The sequence below is a fragment of the Carassius gibelio genome, chromosome B23 (assembly GCF_023724105.1).
Source record: "Carassius gibelio isolate Cgi1373 ecotype wild population from Czech Republic chromosome B23, carGib1.2-hapl.c, whole genome shotgun sequence".
NCBI classification, from domain to species: domain Eukaryota; kingdom Metazoa; phylum Chordata; class Actinopteri; order Cypriniformes; family Cyprinidae; genus Carassius; species Carassius gibelio.
In genome coordinates, this window is record NC_068418.1 from 2923455 (window position 1) to 2947627 (window position 24173).

A 24173-nucleotide genomic window follows, 5' to 3' on the forward strand; every position below is an offset into this window, starting at 1 on the left:
TACCAAGTGACTGGCTGAGCATCGACAAAATAATTTCCTTTTGGCCCCCATATAATGGTACAAAATGTAGAAAAGCTGTTGAAAAAAATGAAACTCCTGATGAACAATGGAACGAATATATAATTGAATGGGTGGCTGAGTATCGTAAGTCTTTAAGGAATTAATTATTAATTATTACTGAGAAATATAGAGAAATAACTATTCAAAATTTAAAAGATGCTCCTTGTGAGTTATGCCAAGCAATTATTTTCAAATGTTCAGATAATAGGCTTAGTGATGTTGTTTGTTCCTATGTTTAGATTCCTATGAAAAAGCCAGAATAAAGCTGTTGAAGTTTTGTAAAGGCAACAGTTTGGAGTCTACAGATGAGAACAGTGTACGGAAAAGAGTGTATGTTTCCTCTGTTCTCTGTTCTCCTTTTATAGCCTACTGCTTCTATGCACTGCGCTCTTAAAAAATTGATTACTCTTAATGTGTCCAACAGACCATCATCAAAATATGTAAATGGATTTACATCTAATACAGCCTCAGGAAGACCTCCAGTGCAGGCCTCAACAAGCTGGCTCCACACAGGTACAGACGAAAACATACAGTGGTCATTGCATAATATCCCAACATAGCTGGTCACCACAGATTCCTTTTTTGTTTGGCAATGTATTATACATTGTACGGATTCTGTATCTTACTGTTCCATATGCAGAGACAATGGAAAGACCAAAAAAAAAAAAAACTTCTGCAGTAATGGAGCCAAAAGACTGAAATTGCCAGCCATACCACCATTTGCACCATCAGCATCTGCTGTGACAGTCCCTGAACCAAGACAAGATGGTACGTAGAATTATTCCAAACCTTTTACAATAGGAGTTTTTAGTGTGACGGATGTTAATAAGGGTGTGCACTCACAATGTATATTAATGTATTTCACTAATGATCCCTCCTTTCAATTTTCATGTATTTATTTTGTATTTGCCGTTCACGAAAATGTGATAATTTAGGTTTGTCCTTTATTTGAGTCATTTTTGGGAAAAGAGTTTTATATTGATTTTACGTTGTGACGTCATATCTGTTCAGCCCGCGCTGCGTCCTCAGACCGCGCTGAGCACGCTGAGGAGAGGTAAGCAGTTAGCGGTGCTCCGCCAATATAAAGTTGTAAAAGTTACCAGAATTGTTAATAAGTACTTAATATGCTAAAATATTATTGTTAAGAGTGTTACAAACGTACTGAAAATTGTTTTATGTGTGGATGGATGACATCTAATGGTTTATCATTGAGTACAGCGGTTTGAGTATGTATGTGCGTCAGTAGGACACAGTGATTTTAGTGAATCAATTAACTGGTGTTGTATCTGTCCAGGTGGAAAAATCACAGAACGAAAACCTTTCTCATTGTTGTACTCTCTCTGCTCCATCCAGGTATAGATAATTGTTCATTTGATCTTCAATTAATTTTTGTATCACTTTGTTCAATTCATCAATTCTAATTCATGTTTGATTTAAAAATTTGCTGCAGAAGATTATATCATATCTGGATAAATGTCTGTAACGATTTATCTGGCACTGTATTTTTGATGTTATCATTGTGATTTTCACTGAGACCGCGCTGAGCACGCTGAGGAGAGGTGGAAAAATCACAGAACGAAAACCTTTCTCATTGTTGTACTCTCTCTGCTCCATCCAGCACCTGCATGCTCCATTTCAATAAACCCTCCATCAGCAGCAGTTCCTGTGATCCGTGTCTTCATTTATAACACAACGCAGATCGAAACCGTGCCATAGACAGGCCGGTTACATTAGTAATTTCCTTTTTAGTCTCTAACATGGATTAGAAACTGTTCAAGGAACAAAATAAAATGTATGTAACCAAAAATGAGAATAAAACCAACTTCGCCTGGCTAAGTTGTACTATTTTCAAATGATAAATCTTTTAAGCCCTGCTTTTAAAAATTAGCCTTAATGTCAATGAGCTTTGATTTACAACCACAATAAAAATTAAAGCTGCAAGCAGCGATGATCGGGCCCTCGCACCCGGGCTCACCGCCAGCAAGCGGCTTTAGTAAAAAAAGCGAACGGTGAGAAATATGCATTTAAAGTCGTAAATATAAGTGGGATATGTCAGTCATTTATATGTGCCAATCTTCTTTTTGCCAGCAGGTGGCGCTATCATTATAGTGGAATATTTTCCTTCAGATGTGTTCAGGCCAAGACTCTTATCGAACATTTGAAGTTTGGGGAAGATCTAATATTTTGTGCCTGAGTTACAACAACTTCTCTTCCTATGGCGAGACATCAATTTTGTCATGGCGCCATGGACACGACCTTTAACAAAAACTCAAGATAGACTGACCACAAAAAAGACATTAATGTCAAAAAATTTCTAGGAGTAGTTTGTCGCAGCGTAAAATATGACACTTCCTGTTGCCAATAGGGGGCACTATATATCTTTGTTGTTCTGTCGTTTCATCTGCTCACTGCATTTGTTAACTGTGTCTTACAAGTGGTTTTTAAAAGTAAAAAGTCTCTTTCAATATAAGTGTTTATATAAATGTTAATTAAAGCTTAGTTAAAATATTTCAACTGGGGACATTATGTAAAATGCAAAATAAAAACAAAATTCCAAATCTTGTAAAATCATATTTAGCTGAAAAAAAAAACACATAGACAACATATCAAATGTTGAAAATGTCAAATTTTACTATTTTATGGGAATTGTAAGCACATTTTGAATTTAATGCCAGCAATACATCAAAAAAAAAAAAAAAGCTGGGATAGATTCTACAAAAGGCTGAAAAAGTTATGTTATGATAGACAACTAAAGAAGAGATGCAGACTCTCTCTTTATATGTTCAATTCTGTGTAGTTATAATGTTGCATCGTATGTTTGTCTGATTCAGAAAGAGAACTCCGGCTCCACCAGATGCTGGAAGAGATAAAGGGTCAAGTCAGACAGAATACGCTCCTCCTTCAGGCCATTATGTGAAGAGAGAATGCAGCTGAAGTTGTAAATGAGGAGTTTCAGTTTCCATTAAGGAGCATGACAGGCATAATAGATCTGGAGGATAGGCTGTCAAACAGAGACACACAACGTTTTTTAGTAAATTCTAATGATGTTCTGTTACTTCACTTAAAAGAATACTAACATACGTAGAGAGAGATCTAGATTTACTGCTGCTTAACACATGATTTTTTTTTCATAGACAAGATATCTTACCAGCTTGGGTGGAACATCTGCCAAAGACATTGTCCACAGAATCATGAGGGAAATAATAACCAATGAGTTCGCCAACAATTTTAATTGGCAAGGGAAAGGACAGAAGAGCCCATTTTCTACACTCTTGCTAGCAAAAGTTGTTATAGGTGATATGTTTTAAAAAAACATTCAAACATTAAAAAATTTTTACAGGAGTATGCTGCTACTTCTCCTCCGCTCCGTCTAAATAATCAGAGTCACACACAATCTCTAATTTGCTTCAAAAAACTCTGCAGAATACGGAAGAGAGTCTGCACATTTTCTCATTAAACTGCAACAAGTTAAAGAGCCAGTAAGATGAAAATTCTAAGCTTCCTATCACTGTTTATAAGTCCTGTACATTAGGTTTAAATCCACCCAAGGTTAAAAAACATTGTCATTTTGTCAAAATATCATTTTAAAATTACTTAAATTCTCAGAGATCCCCAAACGGTTCGCATGAAGCTGTTCAAAAGATTCAGTTTCCTTAAACCCCACCTTTCGGTAGCATACTGTGTTCTGATTGGTCAACTAACATAGTCAGGTTTGATTGGTTGTTCCGCACACACCTCCACGGTAAACTAAGCGTTAGCATCTGTTTGGGGTGAATTATGTCTTATTCCTCTCAACGCGAAGCAAACAGTAAAAGAAAAAACTTGAACAGTCTCACTGCTTTTTCTTCTGTGTGTGTGTATTCAAGCCGTGCGCTTCAGTTTGAATCTGAATAGAGCGTTCAGCGTGGGGGCGTGGTCACATTAGATATAACGAAGGGAGACATGAACAACAGACATCGCGTTGTTATCATATGGTTTACTTTATCACAGAATATCTGTTAGCAGCACTTGTTTAGTTTTAAAGTAGACATGTCAAGCTTTCTATATATATCTCACATGTCTCTTCGTTGAGTATTCACAGAGTTACACTTCATTTTAATGACGTGTTTGTACATGAAGATCAGCGCAGACAGGCTGCAGACAGCACACATACTGATAAGACGCTCGGGAGAAAACAAACACATAACTTCATAATCATACTTCGCGTTGTGATTCGGAGATGCTCGTTGGTCTAAATAAAGTTGGTAATGAACCCTCTTTTATGGCCAAACGCTTTGAAAATCCCGCTGTACTCACCGAGATTAGAAAAGCAGTCATCAGTGAAATGTTGTGAACACAACAAGGATTTGTTGTACTGCTCTGGTATTGTGGTAAAAATGAATTTTAGCCATTGGTTCTTCTGATCTTCATTCTTTGGCAGTGAAAATAAAACAAACTTGCCTTTACAATTAAAAACACACTGTCTCCTCGACATGATGCTCTCACACCAACCAGAGCGTCTGTGTGGGGGGGGGACAGGTCAGAGGTCAGTTTCTCCCAAGACGGTAGGCGGAGATTATTATGCAAAGTGTTCCTAGTGACGTACATAGAGATGGGCAAAAGATTTGAAATCTATAACAACTCGTTTCAGCGATTCAGAGTCGACAACTTACTTTAGAAGCCAATAACTTTATAAATCGTGTACTTTTTGGTTTAATTACTTTGCACATTGTTTACACTGATGGACAGCTACATCATACACTGTAATACAGGTAATTTTTGATTTCCCATCTGTCTGGCTCTTTAATTTTGTTACCAATAACCAATTCAGTTTGTCTGTTGTGCCGTCTCTTAATGCAATTCAACAATGAATAGGCCATGTCACAATCATAAAATTTGAGTGTAAGGTAGGTAAAGCCTATTTATTTATAAGTTTGCAGATTTACTGTTAATGAAGTTGGCAGATGGTTAAAATAGGCTATATTTTTTAATTTGTTAGGTCTGCTGGCTGTCCAATGACATGGTTGGCCCATCATTGGCCCAATGTTGTTTTAGTGGTTTTTAAGTTGGCAGAAGGTTGGTAAGGTATTTTTAGGTTGGCAGAAGGTCTGCTGGCCATCCAATAATATGGTTGGCCCAACGGACAAAATTACGTTGGGCCAACGTCAGCACCCAACGTTGGCCCAACACAACAACAGTCGTTGGGCCAACGTCTGTTTGCTACCTGGGTTGGTTCATGAATCAGTTTCAATGATTCGTTCAGTTCCCTGCCGCACGCGCTGAGCGTCTGAAGCGGTTGAGTCATTCTATGAAACGGATGCCATTTCCATGTAGCAGTTTTCCAAATTTTCATGAAGAACAAACTTTTTTTCTTTTTCTTACAACTTTAAAGATATGTTAATCCCCCCAAAAAACATATTTTCCCACCTCAGGCACAAAATCCTTGATAATATTATCCTTTTCATTCAGGCAAGGGAGTCTGTCTTGTACCACCCCATCACGGACAATATGTATGCCAGTAGAGTAGTGAAACAATACATTTATTTTTTATATCAAATGTTATCCTAATAGTAAAATGTCCCTTTTTTGAAAGTCATCAATAGAAAGTCTATAAGTTAATCCATTTTTTTATTCTTAGTTTTTTATCTTGAAATATGAATTTGACATTTCAATGGCCTTATTGTTTATACTGAAAAAATGAATACACTTAAAAAATACAAATAAAGTTACATTAATTTGATTAGTTCAAACAACAACAACATCATTTAACATTAATTTTTGTAAAATTTCACTTATTTTACATACAATTGTAACAAAATGACCCTGTGACGGGGTGGTAACTGATGTCACGGAGTGGTTCACTGTGACAGGGTGGTATGGATAATGGGTCTCATTCATGAAACACGAGCAGAACGAATTTTTGTGTAAATCGCGTGTAAAGTGGTTTTGGCGTAAATTTTCTGATTCATTAAAATGTTCGTATTTTCCAAATGTTAGTTGGTATGAAAGAAATCTACACATGCTCCCAGCCACGCGTAAATAGTGCGTTTAACGTCTGAACGTTTTGCTCATTAATACGGCTGCATTTTAATTCACCTTAATCGGGTACATATTTACACAGCATTTTGAAAAAAATATTATATATAGTAATTACATACGGTTTTTGAGAGCCAGCAATAGGATCTGTAATATGCTGCCAAACTTCCTTTTTTAGGACCTGATATGCCACTAGTACGCTTGAAAATAAAATGTGGCGTTTTTAATGAACTTCTGATAATAAAACTTCAATTTCTGCAGCTGAGAAATGTTTCTTTTTCAGTCGCTTTTGAGAAGACATGTTGAAATCCTTCATTTGGTGTTTGGTGATCCGGGTGAGTAGGGTACGCTGGCGCGTTCTGGCTGCCGCTCCTCTCTCTCTCTCTCCGCTGGGATGCAGCGTGCTTTCTTCATGTTTGTCGGGAAATTGTTTTTCTTGGTGTTGGCCTGGTTACTTTATATCGGCTCTGTGGACTCACAGATAGGCTTATTGGGAGCTGATGCAGACGAGGCTTTAATGAACATGGCCTTACAGTACACTTCTCGCCAGCTCTTATCCTTGAAGCGGAATTATTATCTGTCGGGGGACACCTACGACCGCTGTGACAGGGCTGGTTTACTGCGGCCCAAGCGGTATATTCATCGGAGCACAGGACGAAGCTACATCTCTTCCTCGTCATCTTCCATCCCAGTTTTGAACTGCCGACGAAGGACTACAAGACTGTCATCCTCCGGGGTTGATCTTAATAACTTTTCTGCTCTGCCGTATGAGCGGCAGTTTTGTGATGCGCCGTCTACAAGCCCTTTAAAAGCCGCGTTACTGAACGCTCGCTCAGTGAACAACAAAGCTCTATTACTGGCGGATTTTATCATGGACAATAAGCTGGACTTGTTTTTCATCACGGAAACATGGCACAAACAGGACGATGGTTTTCTTTTTAATCAGCTGACTCCAGCGGGCTTTGGACTCATTGACGTTTCACGAACTACAGGTAGAGGTGGTGGTATTATAGTTCTTTACAAACTGCAATACAAGATTCACCCTGTGTCCGTTCCTCCTTTTAAAACTTTTGAATGTCTTGTTTTAAATGTGTCGGATACTCACTCTGCTCTCCATTCTGCCATGGTCACTATCTACCGACCTCCTAAACTGAATAAGGACTTTCTGTCTGAGTTTGCTGATCTTCTTTCTATATTGTCTGTCAGATTTAAGAGAATTTTGATTCTGGGTGATTTTAACTTGCATGTAGATTAGAAAGCCTGTCTCTTGGCCAAGGATTTTCTATCACTCTTGGACTGTTTTAATTTTTCTCAGTTTGTAAATGTCCCCACTCACTGTAAAGGACACATGTTAGATTAAATTATTGCAAATGACTCATCTCTTTCTAATCTCTCTGTTGTGGATGCTGGACTTTCTGATCATCTAGCTATCTTTTTTAATATTGAGACATTTCAGTCTAGTAGAGAGACTTCACGAACTATTTCTTTCCGTAAATGGCAATCAATTGATCATGCTACCTTTGCAAACTTGATTGTCTCTTCTTTAGTTGACATGTCTTCTGCTCCTCTTGAGGATAAAATTTTAGCATTCAATAATGTCCTTACAGCCAACTTGGACATCTTTGCACCCATAAAAACACGTAATGTTTCATTTGCACAGTCAGCCCCCTGGTATAATGGTGACTTGCGTATACAGAAGGCTGTGTGTCGGAAATTAGAGCGAAAATGGCGTCACTCTGGTTTAAATGTGTTCCACCAGGCATGGAAAGATTGCTTGTCAAACTACAGAGTAGCCATTGAAACTGCAAGATCTGCCTATTTCTCAAACATTATTGATAATAATCAAAGCAATCCCAGGAAGCTCTTTCATACAATTAACAGTCTGCTTAAAGCAGATGGTGTCAGTTCTATGACTTTATCTGATGGGCTGTGTAATGAGTTTCTCAAATCTTTCAGTGAAAAAATGTACAATATTCGCACAAATATCCATTCCTTGCAGTCTGCAATCTACCAGTTAATACTCCTAGGTTCTCTGGCATTCCTTTATCCAAATTTACTTTATTACAACCTGAGATGCTCTGCAACCAGGTTTCTGGTATGAAAGCTACCACTTGCATACTTGATCCCATGCCTGGTAGCCTGTTTAAATTCTGTTTTGGTCCTTTATGTCCCTCAGTTCTTGCTATAATAAATGACTCTTTGCCAACAGGAGAGGTGCCAGCAGCACTTAAAACTGCTGCGGTTACTCCTGTTTTAAAAAAGCAAAACTCTGGGCGATAATTTGACAGATTTTTCACATCAATCTCAAATCTATCATTTCTGTCTAAAATCTTGGAGGGTGTGGTTGCAGCTCAATTAAACAAACACTTAATTGAAAATAAACTATTTGAGCAACATCAATCAGGTTTTCGAAAATTACACAGCACTGAGACTGCGTTGGTGAAAGTCGCTAATGACTTACTAATTGCCTCCGACTCCGGCTCCACGTCCATTCTCATTCTCTTGGATCTCAGTTCAGCCTTCGACACTATTGACCATGCCCTACTACTTAATTGCCTCGAACATGTATTTGGCTTGTCAGAGACTGTTCTTGACTGGTTCAAGTCCTATTTCACTGACCGTAGCCAATTTGTTTTTATGGGTGGTTATAGGTCCAAGGTTGGTTCTGTTCATACGGGTGTTCCACAAGGTTCAGTCTTGGGTCCTCTACTCTTTAGTATGTACATCTTTCCACTTGGTCAATTACTACAATCTCTAAACCTTAACTATCACTTTTATGCTGATGATACACAGATTTATATCCATACTAGACCGGGTCAGCAAGTGAACGTTGGGCATCTTTCTAACTGTATTGCTGAGATAAAGATTTGGATGTCCAATAATTTTCTGTCTCTAAACGGCTCAAAAACAGAAGTCATGCTCCTTGGATCTCCACATCAACTGCGAAAGGTTGGGTCTCCTACTCTGTCTGTTGATGGCGTTGCACTGGAGTTTAAGTCCAAATTAAAGAATTTGGGTGTCATATTTGACGCCACACTGTCATTTGAGCCTTTTGTCCAGAATACAGTTAAGACATCGTTTTATCACCTCAGAAATATAGCCCGGCTACGTCCTATGTTATCCTTTTCGGTAGCTGAGAAGTTGATTAACTCTTTTGTCTTTTCGCGCATTGACTACTGCAATGGTCTTCTAGCTGGGGTATCTAAATCATCACTGGATAAATTGCAATATCTTCAAAATTCAGCTGCTAGAGTACTATCTGGGGTCAAGACCAGGGACCATATAACTCCAGTCTTGGAGTCCCTGCACTGGCTACCTGTTAGGTACCGTATTGATTTTAAAATCCTTATGCTGGCCTATAAATCTCTGCACAAACTGGCACCTGAGTATTTGACTGATTTATTAATCCCCTACACACCACGTCGCAATCTGCGCTCCTCTCAGAGTGGTCTATTGGTTGTTCCGAAGACACGGCTTCATATGTGGGGTGACCGAGCATTCTCTGTCTATGCTCCTAAGCTCTGGAATTCTCTCCCGGCCGACATCAGGGAAGCAAATTCATTAGTGACTTTTAAATCTCTTCTTAAAACATTTTATTTTAGGATTGCTTTTACATGAACTTGATTTTATGCGTTTATTTTCTTGTACTTACATTGTGTTTATTCATTTGGAGTTATGCTTGTATGTAAAGTGCTTTGAGAAAGCTACTTTTAAAGGCGCTATACAAAATAAATATATTGTTATTATTATTATAATATGATGCTCATATATAGTTGTCGGTCGGATTTAATAGGCGGGATTTATGGTAATTGAGAATGAGCATGCACGCGCGTCCCATTTACGACTGATTGGAATTCATTAACACACACACACATTTCACTATCACATCTGACGTTTACGAAGTTTTTGTGAAACAGGAGAAGAGTTTTCGGGAAGTTCTCTTATGCGCAAATCACTCACATATTTACTCGTATATTTACGAATGTTTCATCAATGAGACCCAATGCATTTATCTACATGATATGCTTGTTTTAAACTTTATACAACTGGGGTAGGGAAACATTAAACTTAGAGATTTAATGGAAAACATTGGTGATGCTCTGAAAAAAAAGAGCATCATATCAGTGACAGGGAGAGGTGCATTCACAAATCCCTCTTTATTTCCATGTGGCGGGATGTCACAGGCTGTGGTGCTTGAATGATTTCAAGCACATCATCGAAGAGATACCAGTGCATACACTTTACAAGGGCATGTGTTCCGTCTGTTTCCATGATGATCCCAGGATAAAGGTCATTATCATATTTAAGCACGCACCACTTCCCAATGAGAACTTCACTATCCCAACTAATTGCTTCTCTTTGCACCTTTTGGACCATTTTGTTAAAAGAGAAATGCTGTGTGGTGAAGCACTGAAATCTTAGCTGGTTTTGCGTAGAGCACATGCAACTAACTTCCCGGTAAAGGATTTCTCCTGGAGTAAATGTGACCACTTGGTGGGTTTTCATTGTGGATGGCACTGGTGGAATCTGGCCTGAAAAACAATTCAAAAGATATTTAAGGGTATTTTTGGGGCCTGGGGAAGTTTTGCCATGCCCTGACATTTGTGCTTTTTTCAGTTTCTTATACATATCTAAATGGGTAAAGTCTAATCTTACTGTAATCAGCACAAACTGGGCTGTAATAATATGTGAAATGCATGTATGTACATGATTGTTTTTGAGGAAAAATTTTTTATGCATGGTTAGTGAAAAACTAAAAATGTTAAAACACTTGAATAAGGCAAAAAGAACAATGGTTCCCGGAATTTTTCTTTCTAAATTATGTGAAAATCATCTTGTTTACTCACTCACAGAAAACAATATATTGGTTTAATTAAAGACACTTTTTGTTGGTAAAAGTCATATGCGAGTAGGCGTCAACTATAATGAATATCATTGTGATTTACACCTGAGAAGACAAAGCCCTGCATAATGAGCCTATCAGTCATCTTTCACTGATAGAGAAGGGTTACAAGAAAGAATGTAACCCTTACATTCTTATTATTATCATAATTATTATTAATGTTGAAAAGAGCTGAGAATATTTTTCAGGTTTTTTAGGGGGGATAAATTAAAAGAACACCATTTTTTGTTACATTTGTTACAGTTACATTTATTTGTTACATTTATATTATTTACATCAAGCTTTTGAATGATAAAGTATTTCATATTGTTATTGAAACTTCATAATATTTCACTTAATTATACATTTAGTCAGGAATTATAGTTTGGAAAGTCTAACTAGTAAAATGTTTACACGTTATGTGAAAACTAGTACAAGTATATAAATAAATATAAAGAGACATACTCATGTTTATGATCTCTGCTGAATAGGGCTTGCAGCCTCGTGCTCCTGCTGGCAGCCTCGCGAATGTAAACATACATCAAGTCGAACGAGAAGAAGCAGAGTTAGGAGAAAGAGAAAAGATGGTAAAATCGTGAAAAGGTTGTGGGATTTATAGGGATACGCTAAATATGGATGCCAGGGACCGGTATGTGGATAAAATGCGGCACTATTAACGGTTTGGATCCATATGAAATTCCCAACAAATAGTGGAGTACCGACGGATACTTGCTGCCGCACTTTTACATAATAGATATCTTCTGCTACCTTGTTTGTTTTGTGAGCGCCTACATGTCAGAATAGTTCCGAAGCTACAAGTCATTGAAGTCTCATGTACAGTTCACAAATGGATGGGTATTTTCCTGTAAAATATCCCGTTAGCTCTTAAATCGGACCTGTCAAGTCTCTGTTGTTGTCCTGTTGCTACTCCTTGCCCTTCCAGCGAAACAGCTGTTTTCAAAGCATCGTTTTGCTTACTTGAAAGCAACCTTAGCGTGATGTTGGGCTTTTTAAGATAGCGTGGTTGTTGTGAGAGCACGATTTCACGCCAATCTGTAACTAAAGTCACGTTAGACCTAGCTTCACAAATCGCTTAACGTTAGTTAATGCAGCAGTTTTGTAGCTCGAATTTTATGTCCACAGAGGGATAGCAACAAAAAGATGAATGTTGAAATTTCCCGTATTTTGGATGAGTAACCCAAGAAATTTCCCTTATTTTCAATGTTGTCTTAAGCTATATAAATTAATATTCAGATGTTATGGTCTCCGTCGCGCCTCCAAGCAGGAAAGTGGTGTAAAGGTAATCCATTCTTTAATTAATTTTATTTTCCCCATGGCGATTATATGTTGCGCTATTTACACCCCACAATACAGCAACGGTTTACCATGGTTGAAATAGATTTTTAATTAATCAAATTAAGACACACGGATGAGAGGGAGTATGTCTAAACACAGCGCAGTAGCCCGAGTAGCAGTAAAGGAGGCTGTCAACGTGGTGGCCACGCCAAGTAATGATGTCACGACGCCCAAGCCCTATAGAGGACTTCATTCTTTTTTTTTCTGAGGAAATCCATTTCTCAAATCCTCAACCACATCACATCTTTTTGGGGTGTATTATCTTTTATTCCTCTCATCACGAAGCAAACAGTAAAATAAAAAGAACTTGAACAGTCTGGCTGCTTTTTCTTCTGTGTGGGCATATTCAAGCCGCGCGCTTCAGTTTGGATCTGAATAGCGTGTTCGGCACGGGGGCGTGGTCACATTAGATATAATGAAGGGAGACGTGAAAAACAGACATCACGTTGTTTTCATATGGATTACTTTATCTCAGAATATTTGTTTTCGGCAGCACTTATTTAGTTTAAAAGTAGACATGTCAGGCTTTCTATAGATATCTCTCTCATGTCTTTTCGTTGAGTATTCACTGAGTTACAGTTCATTTTAATGACGTGTTTGTACATGACTATCAGCGCAGACAAAGGCTGCAGACAGCACACCTTGTTTGTTATCTTTATTTTATAAGTGCACAAAGGTTTGTTGTTATGTCTGTATCCAAAAAAAGTAGACCCTTTACAGATTCGATTGATGTATTGCTCTTATCTGTATGATTAAAACTGAAAGTGTAATTTAAGTTCTTTTCGGGGTTATCAGGAGAAAATGACTCATAACGCGTATCCACGTTAATCGACTCCTTCAAACATATTTTATAATGTTAACTTCAAATAAGACTTATAGTAATTAAAAAATTTGGTAGCATTGGATATTGACAGGAAGGATAACTCTAGGAGGGGTGTGTCGCGATTCTGCCTTCTCACATAGCGATACAGTTTCGTGGACCTGCGTATGGCGATTTCGATTTCATATCGCATATCGTTACAGCCCCAATGCCGAGTGAACCTAATGGTCAGCTGTCCACCAAGTAAGTGATTTTGTTATAATGATCATGAGCAGTGTGTTCATGACAACACAATAATAACAATAAAGGGGATACACGGTGCCCCTATTCACGTAATAGTGTCACTACTAAGGTTATATTACATTAGCATGGCACTGTTACAGTATGGCTAATGCTAGTCATCTCAAAACATGACGGAACACTTACCACAGCAACAGGTGATCCAATTTGTCCTGTCTTTATTATCGATGGGATGGCTGTATCATTTAGCACATGTTTCATGGTCCCTGTGGCAACTTGCATTTTTTCAAAATAGTCGTCTACCGTAAAATGTTCAGAGCAAACAAAATACTTTGTGATGGTGTTTACAGGTGTGTTTGGAACTATACCCAGAAAAAGTAGCCATCGATTCATCAGGTCAGTGTTTTTGGTTGGAATTCTATGAAACATCATAGTATTAGCTGGTCTCCCCTGTTTATTGTCGCAGCTCTTTACAATACAGCAAACACCCATGATTGTACACTGTAAATTTACTATCTAGTAATTGCTGACTCTATTACTCCAACTCTGAGCGAACACTCGAACACTGAGCGCGTCTCGTATGCTGCGCTAATCACTCCGCCCAAGTAGCCACTCCGCCCAAGTAACGTTAGCTGTGCTCCTACGCCTAGTGAGAATATAGTTTCCAGTATTTATGCGATTAAAAATTGTCTCTGTCTCATAAAGTCTTGTTATTTGTACACGCTGTGACTATACAGATCACAACATGTAAATAGGAAAATGTTTGCATGATTTTGTCACTTATTGGGATTACTATGCTAACAGTATCCATTTACATCCAGTCTTTGTGCTAAGCTAGGCTAACGGTGGGTGCGTCAAATAACACTTACAGAACGCACAGAAATGAAAAAAGGTATGTATGGACTTATCTAACTCTGGGGGATACTGTGAATAAGCTAAAGTCCCAAAAAGTCGGAGTGTTCCTTTAACAATTGTAGAGGTTTCAGTGAGTGCCTTATATAGCTCATGGGCATCTGGTATGTCGCGGCCGTTGGTCACAAGCTTGTCCGCTGTTCTTTTCAAGGTTCCCCCAACACCGTCAAGGGCCCCCTTGCCATGGCTTGCCTCAAAAAAAGTTCCATGTTCCACCTTTCAGTCCTTGTCTTGCGAGCTCTGTGCTGAAAAGGAAGAAATTCCCTTTCTGTTTGTATTGGGTACAAGGTCCATCACTCAGAACTTGTAGAACAGATACATCTGGGTATGTGGCTTGTAGATAATTCAGCACCGGATTCATGTGTTCCCAAATAGCTGGGGGGCTTTTGTGTTTGGAGGGTGACACTGTGCTAAAACAGATGGGCTCTTTTTCACCACCTATGTAGAAAACACCTGTGTGCAGAGTAGCTTGTAGGTGCGAGGAGCCAAAGTGGACAGCTTGGATCTCTGAGCTGTATTTGCGTGTGTAATTTTCAGAGAAGTCAATGTGGATCACTGCCTCTTCTTTTGAAAGGTTCTTCTTCAACTCTCTGCAGTAGGAGTACTGTTGATTTATGTTGAATGTGTGTCTTTTGAATTGATGGAGAAGAGTGTGAAATAACTCCACAAGATTGTCTTGTGTGTCCTCCATTGTTTTCTTCACTGTGATCTTTACAGTGGTTGGACCCTCCCTCGCATCTTCCCTTGCTTTCTCTGCTGTGGCCCATTGAGTGAATGCAACCTTTGCTGTGCCATCAAATCTGGAGAGCTGAACAGTCTTGTCTTTGCATTCCTCGCACTTATCATACATAAAATTTTCCTGGAGGTGTCAAAGTGCTATCATTTTAGTCAAACTCTCGAGATCTGAAGTATCTATGAGCCTCAAATTATGCAACTTCTTAGTGACAAATCTGAGATTTTCATGGACCTTGCACAGACACGTGTTCCTGTCAGAGAGAGTGGGATGTACAACCCAAAATGGGCGAAGCTTTCAGAAAAGGGAGTATGATATGTTGTTTGTGTTTTCAGTAAGAAATTTTTTTGTGAAGAATTTTCATTGTGTCAGCCAGAAACCTTTTCTGCTTCTTCACCTTTTTCTTGGTAATTGTTTGTTTTTGTCCAGTCGTTATCCGACTGTTGTCATCTCGAGTGAAGAAGGTTTTGACTTTGGACTTGAAAGCAGCAGTGAACCTGTTTGTGGGATTTCTGTTGGTGGAACAGAGGTCTTCAGTCTGAACACTGCGATGCTTCTTTGAAAATCAAAGCGCATTTTCTGCAAAACCTTGCAGCCTGTACTTCTTCACAATCCTCCCTGCTGTTACCTTTGCTATTAGTTGTTTTTCATTTTCTTTTCTTGCTTTACAGTACTTATTCTTTATGTCTTCAATCAAGGCTTCATGATTGAGTAGTGCTTTTCTGATTTTGGAGCTTACTCTGCCCGTCTTAGTTAATTCATTTATTTTTGAACGAGGGGAGTCATTCTTATTTAAGCGATTATATCTTTTTCTGTATTTGTCAACACGTTTTTTTCCTTCTCTAGCGATTTCTTTAGTTTTTCTATTTCTTTGTGTAGTGTATCCCTGTTCTTCCTGGAAATTCACTTTCCTTCTTTATGTTGCCTGAAACAAAATAAAAATCTACTGGTAACTTAGGGGTTTAAGTCATGTACACCATATTTAAAAATAATTACTCAATGATAGGCCTGCTTCTTATTCTCTACATGTATCCATTTATTTATAATCCTAACTGCACACAACCCTGACCTTGATGATCAAAACTGCTGCTTTGACTGTTGGGCAGGATCTGGATTTAAAGGATAGGTGTCCAGACTATGCTTCCTAGCCTCTGCTTTCTCTTTTCTCTTCTTGTTCTGCTTCCTCCACTTTTTACGCAGCTGACGCTTCCCTCGCTCACTTAGATCACTAATCTTCTTCTTTTTTCCTTGCTCTACATCCCAAGATGGCACCGCCGAGTCAGTTCGCCGTCCAGGTCGCTCCACTTAAATTATGTTTTTATTTACTTTTTTACCTACTTTTGCTTTCTCTTTTTACACACATTACCTCTGCACTGATCATATACGAAAAGGAAACACTTTTAGAAATTGGACACCGCTTCACTGACCTGTTTCAGGACACTGTTATCCTCCAACCCATCGTGGCCATCTGAGATTCTCCGGAACACCGAGATGAACAATGGCCACCTGAATAACCACCCGAGACGACGGAACAAGAAACACCAATGTCCAGTCTCTGGAGAATAAGATGGACGATCTTAGAGCCAGGATAAACTTCCAACGGGACATTAGGGACTGCAACATCCTTTGTTTGTCTGAAACGTGGCTCACGCCCTTGGTCCCGGATGCTGCTGTAACGCCGTCTGAAAACTTCTCTGTTTTACGGATGGACAGGACAGCTGAGGCCGGCAAATCCAAAGGCGGAGGAGTTTGTTTCATGATTAACAGGAAATGGTGTGACTGGGACTGGGACATGTTTCGCGCAAGTTCATCTGACGTCAGTGAGTTCACGGATGTAGCGTTAAGCTTTGTAAACACGCTAGCCGAACAAGCTACGGATACAATAACTATAAGGACATTCTCAAATGAGAAACCGTGGGTGGACAGATCAATCCGTGCAGCAGTAAACAAACGCACTGCTGCTTACAACGCCGGTCTTCTGTCAGGAAACATGAGCGAGTACAAAGCATCGTGCTATGCTCTCCGGCGCGCAGTAAGAGCCGCCAAACACAGACACAGGGAACGCATAGAGTCACATTTCCAGCTAAATGACTCCCGACGCATGTGGCAAGGACTAAGGACCATCTGTGACTTTGGAAATAAATCCTCTGCAGAGGTGAGAGCAGATCCGTCGCTGGCTGATGAGCTAAACACTTTCTACGGCCGCTTTGAAAGCAATCGAAGCGTTGTGAGTCTGCCAATCAGCGTGTCAGGAAGCAGCAGTCAGAGCAGCGATCATCATGCGATCACCGTGTCGGAGGACGAGGTTCGAAGGGCACTAAAGCGAGTGAATGTAAGGAAAGCAGCTGGACCTGATGGGATTTCTGGCCGTGTACTGAGGTTCTGGGCCTCATTCACAACAATAATGAGACTGCATACTTGGATGAGGTAGAGAAATTAACATCATGGTGCCAGGACAACTGTCTGTCTCTGAATGTGAGCAAAACTAAAGAGCTGATTGTGGACTTCAGGAAGAGACAGCAGCAGCCCTATACTCCTCTTATGATCAGCGGGACCCCTGTGGAGAGGGTGAGCAGCTTCAAGTACCTTGGTGTAAACATCTCAGAGGATCTGACTTGGAGTACTCACATTCAAACATAGGTTAATAAAGCCAGGCAAAGACTGTACCATCTGCGACAGCTGAGGAAATTCAGGGTCTCACCAGCAATCCTGAAAACTTTCTATTCTGGGGCTATAGAATGTGTATTGACTTAGTGTATCTCAGTGTGGTATGGGAACAGCTCCAGTCAAGACTGCAAAGCCCTGCAGAGAGTTGTGTGCTTAGCTGAGCGCATTTCAGGGTCTGCTCTCCCCTCTCTGCAGGACATCTACCTCAAACGCTGCAGAAGTAGAGCTGCAAAAATCATCAAAGACTCCACCCACCCCAGTAACCATCTTTTCACTTTGCTGCCATCTGGTAAGCGCTACCGTAGCCTGATGGCAAAAACCCAGGACTCAGGAGGAGTTTCTTCCCCCAGGCCATCAGACTCCTAAACTCTAAACCAGCCTCTTAACATCCTCATGCCTCCACTTAATGTTCACTTTATCTTTTTACTTTACTCACTACCTCACATAGACACACTGACAGTGTCACCCTGTTTTGCACATTTGCTTCTTGTACATTGCTGTGTATCTTAATATTTAAGACTACAGTAAAATCCATATATGCACATTGTACATCCCTGTACAATGCTTCTTGTACATTGCTGTGTATCTTAATATTTAAGACTACAGTTTACTTTCATGCACATTATTTTGCGTTCTATATTTAATTCTACAATATACATTTTTTATATTTTATTCTTATATTTATATTTTTATTGTTTACTTTTATTTCATTCTTACATAGCTTTATTTATGTATATTTTCATCTGTGTTGCTTTCTTTAATAATTGCACTGTCCATGGAGCGGACCTGACTCACATTTCACTGCTGGTTATATATGCTATATATAATTTTGTATGTGACGAATAAAAATCTTGAATCTTGAATCCCGTCTCCATCTTTGACGCTCACTCTCTAGATATTTTTGCTTCCTCTCAGTATCAGCATCCCGACGTGCACGACATCGCCGTTGTCTCTCAGCAGCGCTTAATGGAGCCATGTCGGAGACAGATCTATCTGCACATATTATAAAATGTAACATTCTTCATTTAACACCAAGAATGTGTTAGTGATTGAGTGACAGTGGTTGAGAGAGTGACTGAGAGATGGTGAGTAAGTGAGTGAGAGAGAGAGTGAGTGAGTAACAGTCAATCAATCACCTTTATTTATATAGTGCTTTAAACAAAATACATTGCGTCAAAGCACTGAACAACATTCATTTGGAAAACAGTGCCTCAATAATGCAAAATGATAGTTAAAGGCAGTTCATCATTGAATTCAGTTATGTCATCTCTGTTCAGTTGAAATAGTGTCTGTTTTTATTTGCAATCAAGTCAATGATATCGCTGTAGATGAAGTGACCCCAACTAAGCAAGCCAGAGGCGACAGCGGCAAGGAACCGAAACTCCATCGGTGACAGAATGGAGAAAAAAACCTTGGGAGAACCCAGGCTCAGTTGGGGGGTCAGTTCTCCTCTGACCAGACGAAAACCAGTAGTTCAATTCCAGGCTGCAGCAAATTCAGATTGTGCAGAAGAATCATCTGTTTCTTGTGGTCTTGTCCTGGTGCTCCTCTGAGACAAGGTCTTTACAGGGGATCTGTATCTGGGGCTCTAGTTTTCCTGGTCTCCGCTGTCTTTCAGGGCAGTAGAGGTCCTTTCTTGGTGCTGATCCACCATCTGGTCTGGATACGTACTGGATCCGGGTGACTGCAGTGACCCTCTGATCTGGACACAGACTGGATCTCGTGGCCACGGTGACCTCGGAACAAGAGAGAAACAGACAAATATTAGCTTAGATGCCATTCTTCTAATGATGTAGAAAGTACGGTGTTATGTGAAGTGTTTCCGGTTCCGGTTTACCTAATTAATGCAGCCTAAAAATCCTTTAACGGATTTGGATATTAAAAGCATATTAGTATGTTATGTGTATGCCAGGTTAAAGAGATGGGTCTTTAATCTAGATTTAAACTGCAAGAGTGTGTCTGCCTCCCGAACAATGTTAGGTAGGTTATTCCAGAGTTTAGGCGCCAAATAGGAAAAGGATCTGCCGCCCGCAGTTGATTTTGATATTCTAGGTATTATCAAATTGCCTGAGTTTTGAGAACGTAGCGGACGTAGAGGAGTATAATGTAAAAGGAGCTCATTCAAATACTGAGGTGCTAAACCATTCAGGGCTTTATAAGTAATAAGCAATATTTTAAAATCTATACGATGTTTGATAGGGAGCCAGTGCAGTGTGGACAGGACCGGGCTAATATGGTCATACTTCCTGGTTCTAGTAAGAACTCTTGCTGCTGCATTTTGGACTAGCTGTAGTTTGTTTACCAAGCGTGCAGAACAACCACCCAATAAAGCATTACAATAGTCTAACCTTGAAGTCATAAATGCATGGATTAACATTTCTGCATTTGACATTGAGAGCATAGGCCGTAATTTAGATATATTTTTGAGATGGAAAAATGCAGTTTTACAAATGCTAGAAACGTGGCTTTCTAAGGAAAGATTGCGATCAAGTAGCACACCTAGGTTCCTAACTGATGACGAAGAATTGACAGAGCAACCATCAAGTCTTAGACAGTGTTCTAGGTTATTACAAGCAGAGTTTTTAGGCCCTATGATTAACACCTCTGTTTTTTCTGAATTTAGCAGTAAGAAATTACTCGTCATCCAATTTTTTATATCGACTATGCATTCCATTAGTTTTTCAAATTGGTGTGTTTCACCAGGCTGCGAGGAAATATAGAGCTGCGTATCATCAGCATAACAGTGAAAGCTAACACCATGTTTCCTGATGATATCTCCCAAGGGTAACATATAAAGCATGAAGAGTAGCGGCCCTAGTACTGAGCCTTGAGGTACTCCATACTGCACTTGTGATCGATATGATACATCTTCATTCACTGCTACGAACTGATGGCGGTCATATAAGTACGATTTAAACCATGCTAATGCACTTCCACTGATGCCAACAAAGTGTTCAAGTCTATGCAAAAGAATGTTGTGGTCAATTGTGTCAAACGCAGCACTAAGATCCAATAAAACTAATAGAGAGATACACCCACGATCAGATGATAAGAGCAGACTTACTCCGTTACACTTGCTTCCTCTTGGTCGGCTGTCACTCCTAGGACCAGGTCAGTAGGCATTTGTATGTGTCTGCCAAACATCAGGTACGTGGGGGCGTAACCCGTAGTACTATGTATACTGTTGTTATAGGCCTGTAGGAGGTTTGGCAATGCACTCACCCAATCGTCCTGCCGTTGTTGGTCCAAGGTCCCCAGCAGCCCCAATAGGGTCTGATTGAATCTCTCGCAGCCGCCGTTCCCCTGAGGATGATACGAAGTGGTGTGAGTTTTCGTGCAACCGTACAACTGGCATAGTTCTCTAATTACCCTGGACTCAAAGTTGGCTCCTTGATCGGAGTGCAGAAACTCCGGGCATCCGAACGTCTGGAAGACGGCCCGCCATAAAACTGTAGCGGTGGTGGTTGCAGTCTGGTCGAGGGTGGGGATAGCCCAAGCGTACTTTGTGAACAAATCCGTTATTACCAAGATGTTCTGGTAGCGATCTCGTGGTCAGCCCAGTGTCAAGAAGTCCATAGCCATGATATGAAGGGGGGCCTTCGCATGGATGGGTACCATTGGCGCTCGGACCTCCCGTCTGGACTTAAACAATATGCATCTCGGGCAAGCTTGAATTAGGGCGTGCACCGATGCCTCTAGCCCGGGCCAAAAGAAGAATCTCCTAAGCAGGGACACGGTCCTCTCCTGTCCCTGGTGCCCCAACTGGTTGTGGTACGCCGAAACTAACGCCGTTACCTCATCTGCGGGTACCACGATCTGGCGTACTTCTTCGCCCAACTTCGGGTCACTGACCCTTCTGCCCAGAACGCCATCTCTCAGCTCCAGCCTGTCCCATTGCCCCAGCAGCCTCCTCCCAGTATCCGTCTGGGCTAACCTCTCCGCTGGCGTCAGCCGTCGGCCCTGTTCCAGCCATTCTCTTACCAGCCGCACATCTTGATCCCTGGCCTGTCTCTCCCTCCACCGACGGGGATCCCATCCCCAGTTCTCAGGCACGGCCTCTTGTCTGCTGCCTGGTGCCTCTACTGCTCCTACCATATAGCCCTCCTCCGGGCTGGCCCCTCCGGGGCTTTCCGCTTCGGGCAGCCTTGAGAGGACGTCCGCGTTCGTGTGTTCACGCCCTGGTCGGTACTGTAGTTGATAGTCAAAGTTGGCCAGTTGGGCCACCCACCGCTGCTCCACGGCTCCCAGCTTCGCCGTCTGTAAGTGTACTAATGGGTTATTGTCTGTAATGATCGTCACCTTGGCACCCCAGAGGTAGTCTTTAAATTTCTCACTTAGGGCCCACTTCAATGCCAGCAGCTCCAATTTGAAAGAACTATAGTTCGCATCGTTCCTCTCGGCTGGGTGGAGGCTCCGGCTGGCGTACGCGATGACCCTCTCGACTCCGTCCTGCCGTTGAGCCAACACCGCTCCCAGCCCGAGATTGCTGGCATCTGTATACAGAAGGAATGGTTTTGTGAAATCTGCGTATGCCAGGATAGGGGCCTGTAGCAGCTCCTGCTTCAATGTCTGGAACGCCGACTCACAATTTGCATCCCAGTCTACGTTGGGCGACCCCCGGCCCCGGTTACGACCTGTGCCAACCAGCAACTGATTAAGGGGTTTAGCAATTTTTGAAAAGTCCTTTATGAAACGCCTATAGTATCCCACAAATCCTAAAAAGGATCGCACTTGCCTCACTGTCCTCGGGGCCTTCCAGTCTTTCACGGCCGATACCTTTCCAGGATCTACGGACACTCCAGCCGCACTGACCACGTGGCCCAAAAAGTTGACTTCTCTCCGTAGTAAGTGACACTTATTGGGCTGTAGTTTCAATCCGTACTTCTCCATGGCCCGAAAGACTTCCTCGAGGTGCCTCAGGTGTGAATCAAAATCTGGGGAGTAGACAATCACATCATCCAGGTAAACTAATACTGACTCCATTAACTGACCTCCCAAGCACCGCTGCATCAGCCGCTGGAAGGTGGCCGGAGCGTTACAGAGCCCGAAAGGCATCCGGTCCCATTCAAATAGTCCAAACGGGGTTGTAAAGGCAGTCTTCTCCCGGTCTGCTTCGGCCACCTGCACCTGCCAGTAGCCACTGGCCAAATCTAGGGTAGAGTACCATGCCGACTGCGTGAGGCTGGCAAGCGAATCTTCGATCCGCGGCAAAGGGAAAGCGTCTTTCTTAGTCACGAGGTTCAGCTTACGGTAGTCCACGCAGAATCTCCAAGCCCCCGTCTTCTTTTGCACCAGCACTATGGGGGCCGCCCACGGGCTGCTGCTTTCCCTGACAACTCCTTGCTTCAGCATGCCTTGCAGGAGTGTACGTACCTCGGTATACAAAGTGGGCGGAATTGGGCGATACCTCTCCCGGCTGGGCCCTGCATCCCCGGTAGGTATATGATGTTGTACCACCTGGGTGCATCCGTAGTCTTCATCGTGGGTGGCGAACACATGCTGCCATCTCCGAAGGAGGGCCTGTAACTTCTGTGTCTGTGCTTGTTCTAAATCCTCCCCTTGTAATGACTCACCCGCCAGGTGGCTCGGCACACTCCTCTCCATACCACCCCATGGGGTGTCTACTTGTGTCAGGGCCACCTCGATGACAGTGGGGCACACCTGACGAAAACTAATATCCCTCTCTTCCCTTACTTGGTGGGGTGTAACCGTTGTCAGACGGGCTAATCGTTGGTGCCGATGTAGTTGCACCGCGTATGGGTGTACATTCCGTATCCTCACGGGGACTCTCCCCCGCCGGACCGTCGCTAGTCCTCGTGCCACTTCCACTTGTGGACAATCCACATGGGGCTCCACCAGCACCCACTCTTCTGGGCCCGCTCTTCGGGGCGGTACTCGCGCCCACACAACAGCCTCACTTTTTGCGGGGACAGACAAAGCAAAACGACACATCACTCTTCCTACCTCTTCCTGTTCTCTGCAGACTTGGCTCATTTGCACCCTTCGACAGTCAGCTACCACACACTCCCACTTGGGCCTCTCTGCAGGTGGTATCTTCGATACGGGCCTAGCCCGAAATAGCTCTTCCCAGCAATCAGCGAGGACATTCATGCCCAACAGGGCTCGATGTGCACCCAGACAATGGTCTTGCACGATAATCACACCTTTCTGGGGGACCATCACTCCGTGAACCTCTAGGTCCGTCAATCGGTAGCCAATATATGGGATGTCGAGGCCGTTTGCGCCCTTCAGAGTAAGCCAGGGGGCCTCCGCCCCTGGTGCCCCTTGTTTCCCAAACACTTCTTCGGATAAACTCTCAGCAAATAACGTCACTTGGGAGCCTGTGTCTACCAGGCATTGAATCTCCTTGCCGCACACTCTCACCTTCGCCATGGGGCTACGCCCAATCATCTGGCTCCTAGAGCCATATCCTCTTCCAGGGTCTTCTCGAGGGGTCCCGGCCACACGACCCACAGTGGCCGGCCGAC

The 24173-nt window shown here is 41.7% G+C and overlaps 1 protein-coding gene and 1 long non-coding RNA gene across 2 annotated transcripts in view; one reads left to right on the forward strand and one right to left on the reverse strand.

Moving 5' to 3' along the window:
* LOC128011376 (uncharacterized) overlaps window positions 1-20737 on the reverse strand; it is a 91071-nt gene extending 70334 nt beyond the window's left edge. Inside the window, exon 1 of the mRNA XM_052593708.1 lies at window positions 19523-20737. Within this exon, the coding sequence (XP_052449668.1) occupies window positions 19583-20485 (903 nt within the window). The 5' untranslated portion in view covers window positions 20486-20737 and the 3' untranslated portion in view covers window positions 19523-19582. The remainder of the gene's footprint in view (window positions 1-19522) is intronic.
* LOC128011383 (uncharacterized) lies at window positions 914-1719 on the forward strand. Its single transcript, XR_008182541.1, has 2 exons — window positions 914-1413; window positions 1595-1719. It is a non-coding gene; the product is annotated as an uncharacterized LOC128011383 (long non-coding RNA).
* Window positions 20738-24173: the final 3436 nt, after the last annotated feature.